The 6,882-nt window shown below is 47.6% G+C and overlaps 1 protein-coding gene across 1 annotated transcript; it reads right to left on the bottom strand.

The window, feature by feature from the left end:
- Positions 1-532: 532 nt before the first annotated feature.
- On the bottom strand, positions 533-6,365 carry LOC125806060 (uncharacterized). The gene has a single exon (XM_049485565.1). The coding sequence runs from the start codon at positions 6,363-6,365 to the stop codon at positions 549-551; it is 5,817 nt and encodes a 1,938-aa protein (XP_049341522.1). The 3' UTR covers positions 533-548.
- Between the last annotated feature and the right edge of the window lie 517 nt (positions 6,366-6,882).

Below are 6,882 nucleotides of genomic sequence, written 5' to 3'. Positions count from 1 at the left end.
ACTATTAAAACATTAATAAAAGCTACTTAAAACACTGAAAATACCTGTCCCCCCACTCTCTAACTATAAATATGCTGCCCTCGCACTGTGTCCTAAAGTGTGCAATGCTAGACAGCTAGCTAACCCTTGATCTTCAAATTAGTCCACAAGGCTTTCTTTTCTTGTTTTTAATCGAAGATTCAGCAAGATACATAAAGTATTTGTTGATAAAGATGGGTAAAAAGACAAATAATGTCCACAACTCAAGGGATTAAGATGGATTCCCAGAGAGAAACACTGTAGACTGAGAAAACATGGCCTTCCCTCTCAAACAACACAGGATGTGGGCTGAGCTTCAATTGTGTACTTCCTGTTAAGAAAATAGCCACTAGATGGCAGCATCTGACTGTCACAAAATCAAGTTACTCTAGAAAATGAATAAAATAATGCATTCCTTAGGGGAAGGCAGAACACTCCCCGCTTGGTATAATATTATTATGCCACTACAAAATTACTTAATTAAACTGAACTTGCATTTAAACTCTATTAACAAACATCTTTTTTTCACTTTACTCAGAGAGAAGAACAACTAATTCTGAGATTGGCCTCAGAAGCACCCTAACAGTCCCATCTTTTACTATTTTGACCTCCACTTTACGGATCCTCTTGTCACTGCTTGGCAGGGTGTTCACAATCACTCCCACAGGCCATTCATTCCTGTGGGCCTGGCTGTCTTTTAACAGGACGACATCACCGGGCTTGACATTCGGCTGATCATCAGTCCACTTTCGGCGACCTTGCAATGTGGACAAGTAGTCCCTTCTCCATCTCTTCCAAAATGTATTTGCTAGGCATTGTACATGCTTCCACTGCTTTCCATGTAGCTCGGCCATTTGGAAGTTTCCTGAAGGTGCTGAGACGGTGCTTATCTTCTGGGTAAGCAACAGCGCAGGCGTGAGGACAGTTGGCATATCAGGGTCAGAGGACACGGCCACCAGGGGTCTGGCATTTATGATAGCCATCACTTCAGCCATGAGAGTACTTAAGACCTCGTGTGTAAGGCGAGTGTGTCCAGTCTGAAGCAGCATCGCATCTAGGATGCGCCTTGCAATGCCAATAAGCCTTTCCCATGCACCCCCCATATGTGATGCATGTGGTGGGTTGAAAACCCAAGAGCACCCCTTGCTTTGCAGGTAGGCAGTTATGGTTGAGTCCTCCATGTTAATGCCCAGCTCTTTACAGGCTCCAACAAAATTAGTGCCTCTGTCAGAACGAAGAAGCCTGGCCGGCCCACGTACTGCAAAAAATCTTCTTAGAGCGTTTATGAAGCTGTCAGTTGTCATGGATTCAAGCAGCTCCAAGTGGACAGCTCTGGTGGCCATGCAGGTGAAAATGACTGCCCAGCGCTTACTGTCTGCACTTCCTCCTCTTGTCCTCCGTGTCATGATGGCCCAGGGCCCAAAGACATCCAGGCCCACATGAGTGAATGGAGGCTCGGGTGTGAGTCTGTCAGTGGGCAGGTCTGCCATCTTCTGTTCCTGCAGCCGCCCACGAAGCTTGCGACAGGTCACACACTTGTGAATGACAGAGGACACCAGCCGCTTTCCACCAATAATCCAGTATCCTGCTGCTCTGACCGCTCCCTCAGTTATGTGTCGACCCTGGTGCACTATCTGCTCATGGTAGTGTCTCACCAGAAGTGTGGCAATGTGGTGTGTGCGTGGTATAATCAGGGGATGTTTTTCTTCTCTAGACAGATCAGGTGCTGATGACAGACGACCTCCGACCCGCAGCAGGTTGTCTTTGTCGGCCACTGGGTTGAGCTTTTTGAGGGGGCTATGTTTGGGAAGGGTTTTGCCTTCTTTCAGGCATTCCAATTCCACTTCGAAAGCATCCTGTTGAACAGCACGAATGATCACACTCTTCGCCTGTGACAGTTCGCTTATGGAGAGTCTGTCTATGAAACAGTTCCACCCTTTGTGCTTTGAACTGGCAGGGCTTCCCTTGAATGCTGCAGCAACGTGAATGAGCTTGGCTGTTGTATTGCAGAGATTTTTCCACTGGGAGAATCTTTCGAACCGCTTTGAGCCCAGCTGAGCATCCATGGCTCTGGTAGCCAAGGCGGTGACTTCAGGCCGAACCTCAGCATCTGTGTCTGGCTCCACCAGGGTGAAGGTGTGAGGCTTTGGAATTTCCTCTGGGTTGTTGCGTGATAGGAAACTGGGACCGGAGAGCCAACTACTCTGCTGAAGCTGCTCTGCTAACATAAATCTGGTTGCATGGTCTGCAGAGTTGTGGTCGGTGTGGATGTACGTCCACTGGTCCGGGTTTGTGGATCGTCTGATGCGGGTCACCCTATTGGATACATACACGTAAAATCGTCTGGATGAATTATGAATGTACCCCAGAACAATTTTGCTGTCAGTGAAAAACCTGACTGTATCCACATGCATGTCCATTTCATCCCTGATCAGCTCATACATCTGAACTGCCAATACAGCTGCGCAAAGTTCAAGGCGGGGGATAGTATGGGCAGGCCGGGGGGCCAGCTTGGACTTTCCCATAACAAACCCTACGTGTGGGTTGCCATTGGCATCAATTGTTCTCAGGTAGGCAACAGCCCCTATCGCTGTTGTAGATGCATCGCAGAAAATGCAGAGTTCTTTTCTCTGTGTGGAAGACAGTGGCATGGGGATGTAGCATCTCTTTATTTGCAGGTCTTCCAGAGCATTTAGTGATTCTCTCCACATTTTCCATTTTGGTTCTTTTTCCGAGTTAAGTGGTGTGTCCCACCCCTGCTCTGTAGAGAGTTCTCGCACTAATGCTTTCCCTTGTAGTATGACTGGAGCAATAAACCCGAGAGGGTCATATAAGCTGTTAACAGTGGATAAGATACCTCTACGGGTGTATGGCTTCACTTCCCGGGACACCTGGAACGTAAAGCTGTCTGTTTCCAGATTCCAGGAAAGGCCCAGGCTTCTCTGAAGGGGCAGAGGATCTGAGCCGAGATCCAGGTCTTTCAGGTCTTTGGATCGATCGTCCTCGGGGAAAGCCTCCATCACTTGTTCACTGTTTGATGCTATCTTATGTAGCAGCAAGTTGGATTCGGCCAGCATTTCTCTGGTTCGTGTCAGGAGGTCTATGGCTTGCTCTGGAGAGGTCACAGAGGTCAACGCATCGTCTACATAAAACTGACGCTCCACGAACTGTCTTGCATCAGAGCCATATTCTGCTTCACCTTTTTTGGCGGCCCGTCTCATACAGTATATGGCGATTGCAGGTGATGGTGTATTTCCAAATACATGGACTTTCATCCTGTATTCCACTATGTTTTTGGCAAAGTCACTGTCCTCGTACCAGAGGAAGCGCAGGTAGTCTCTATGATCCTTTCTGACCACAAAGCAATAAAACATTTGCTGCACATCAGCTGTAACAGCTACAGGCTCTTTCCTGAACCTTAGGAGTACTCCTAGCAGTGTATTATTCAAGTCTGGGCCGCTAAGAAGTACATCATTCAGGGATACACCATCACATGTAGCGCTTGAGTCGAACACTACTCTTATTTGATCTGGCTTCTTTGGGTGATAAACACCGAATGTGGGGAGGTACCAGTGCTCTTTACCTGGCTCTAGTGGAGGCGCATGCTCAGCCTGGTCATTATCCAGCATTTTTTGCACAAACTCCGCATAGTGTCTTTTGGTCTCTTGCTTTTTCTCCAGAGTCTTCTTGAGTGAGCTGAGACGCTTTACAGCCTGTTCCCGATTGCTTGGGAGGGATTGCCGTGATGCCCGGAATGGTAGGGGTGCTACCCAGCTGTGATCGGTGTCCTGATAGACCTCTTTCTCCATGATAGTCAGGAAAGCTCTGTCGTCTATTGACAATGCTGGTTTGTTGTCGTCTTTGGAGCTCTCGAATAGAGAGTGGCCTAAATCATCTGTCCTCTTGACCAGATTTGCTTCATCCTGATGGGGGAAGAATGCATGGTGGTGCTGTGGTGTGCCACTGTAGCCCTCCTTTACTTGAATATTGTTTGGACATGGACAAAGAAATGATGTTCGGCCATTCTGCAGCACATTGGCTTTGTAAACGTTGACTTCAACTGGCTTGTGAACTGCTCCGAGGCATGCTTCTCCCACAATGACCCAGCCTAGGTCAAGCCGCTGCGCATAAGGAGAGTTGTGTGGCCCATTGATTTGTTCACGCACCTTATGGACTTGCAGGATGTCTCTTCCTAGGAGAATTAGGATGGGAGCATCAGGGTCCACAGGTGGAATCTTGTTTGCAACTGACTGTAGGTGGGGATGGTGTTGTGCTACCTCAGGATATGGGATTTCAGCTCTATCATCCGGTATCATGTCACACTCGATCAGTGTGGGTAGGGGTAGCTGCAATTTCCCATCTAAAGACTCAAGCATGAAGTTGCTTACTCGTCGGCCAGAAGTGTGCATTGTCCCCGCACAGGTCTTCAGTGTGTATGGGGCTGAACTGGCTTTTACATCAAAGAGTTTGAAGAATCCTTTCTTTGCGAGTGACTTGTTACTCTGTTCGTCCAGTACTGCATATATCTTGACAGCTTTCTCTTTCTTCCCAGCTGGGTAAACTCTGATTGGGCAGATCTTGGCACATGAGCGTGGGATATCTGAATTTCCACAAACCTCTGTGCAACTGGCTGTGACTGTCGGCATGTCTTCGTCCAACTCCCCGCTTTCCTCCTTCTCTGTGACAGCACCATCTTTGGGTGTGGGAGGGCCTGGATGTAGTGCTGCGATGTGTCTTTCGCTGTTGCACTCCGCACATTTAATTGGCACTTTGCAGTCTTTTGCCATATGTTGAGTAGAACCACAGCACTTGTAGCAGATGCGGTTGTCTTTCAGATAGGCCCTGCGTTCTTCTATGGGCTTAATACGGAAGACTCTACACTTTTTGAGTGGGTGAGGCTTTCTATGTATGGGACACTCACGGTCTGGTTCACTCATTTTCTTCTCAGCAGTGCTGGAGTTGCTGTCGGTGGATTTGGGTGTGACGTCTGTTTTGTGCACACTCACAGAGGCTCTGTATTTGGGCTTAACAAATTTCTCTGGATTCTGTGATGTAAAGCTGCTAGGGGTGAAGGCAAAGCTGGGGTCATTTCTCACCTTAGCTTGTTGCCGGATGAACTGTGAGAAGAGAGAGAATGGAGGGAAGGCTACTCCATGATCTGTTTTGTACTTGGAGCCCATGGTTATCCACTTCTCCTGTAGGCTATGGGGTAGCTTCTCTGCGATAGGGTTTACCCCACGAGCTGTGTCCAAGAAGGCGAGGCCAGGTAAGTATCCCTCATCTTTGGCACACTCCAGTTCAAGGAGGAGATCCCCTAGTTCCCTGAGTTTGACATTGTCCTTGTTTGTTAGCCTTGGAAATTCTTCTATCTTTTTAAGCAATGCATGCTCCATAGCTTCTGGTGTTCCATAGCAGTCTTCCATGCGTTGCCAGACCATACGGAGGCCTGCAGCAGGATCCAGGACATGTACAGAGCGAAGCCGCCTTGCCTGTTCAGCAGAGTCAGTGCCGAGCCACTTTACCAGCAGATCCAGTTCTTCTCTGGATGACAGGTTGAGGTCCTGGGTGGCACTCAGGAAGGACGCTTTCCATGACCGGTAGTGCTCAGGGCGGTCATCGAATTGTAAAAGGCCGGAGCTCACAATCTCTCTCCGCATAAGGTACCTGGCGAGGTCTTGTGCTTGTTGCGGTTCCTGGAAGACCCGGGGAGGCTGGTGAGGTGGCATTAGATAATGTTTGACTGGAGATGGATCACTTTTCTCTTCTTTCTTTATTACAGTAGGTCTGTGCAGTGGGGCTGGATAGCTGGGTACACTGAATGAGTGTAGCGGCATATTTACCGGTGGTGGTGATGGTTGTCTGCCAAAGAATGCTGAGTGTTGCTGGACATAGTTATTTGCACGTTCAAAAGCACTGAGTGGATTTCCTGGTACATATGGTTTGTAGCTCCTCTCCTCACTTTCAATCTCTTGTTCTTCCTCATAGGCTGCAGCCTCAGCCTCGGCAGCAGCGGCATCCCTCTGTATCTTGAGAACATGGAGACTGGCTTCGAGTTCACCACAAAGTGCAGCTTTCTTTCTCATCAGGCTTGCTTCTTTTTCGGCAAACACAAGCTGAGCCTGAGCAGCCTTTGCTTTGGCACGTGCTCTAGCAGCTGCTGTAGAGGTTGATTCACTAGATCTTTTTGATATTCGTGACCGAGTATCTGGTGTTTGAAAAGGTTCTTGCCTGTTGTTTGCCTGCTGACAGTCAATCAGTGGTTCTGGGGCAGCTGCGCCTTGAAGCTGTTCGATGGCGGCATCCCCTTCTACATTTTCCCGGTGTAGCATATTGTTTTCTTCGGACATCTTGTAATGCTTGAGTTCGCCGTGTTCTTGTCTTTTTACTATGCTGCCCTCGCACTGTGTCCTAAAGTGTGCAATGCTAGACAGCTAGCTAACCCTTGATCTTCAAATTAGTCCACAAGGCTTTCTTTTCTTGTTTTTAATCGAAGATTCAGCAAGATACATAAAGTATTTGTTGATAAAGATGGGTAAAAAGACAAATAATGTCCACAACTCAAGGGATTAAGATGGATTCCCAGAGAGAAACACTGTAGACTGAGAAAACATGGCCTTCCCTCTCAAACAACACAGGATGTGGGCTGAGCTTCAATTGTGTACTTCCTGTTAAGAAAATAGCCACTAGATGGCAGCATCTGACTGTCACAAAATCAAGTTACTCTAGAAAATGAATAAAATAATGCATTCCTTAGGGGAAGGCAGAACAATAAATTTTACCATGAAATATAAACAATAAAATCCTTCACAGACGTTTTTTTTTGCATAGATGTGTGACTCCAAATCCCATCTATGCTTAAATTCC

Source organism: Astyanax mexicanus, chromosome 12 (assembly GCF_023375975.1).
Source record: "Astyanax mexicanus isolate ESR-SI-001 chromosome 12, AstMex3_surface, whole genome shotgun sequence".
Classification (NCBI taxonomy): Eukaryota; Metazoa; Chordata; class Actinopteri; order Characiformes; family Acestrorhamphidae; genus Astyanax; species Astyanax mexicanus.
This window is presented reverse-complemented; position numbering and strand designations above follow the sequence as displayed.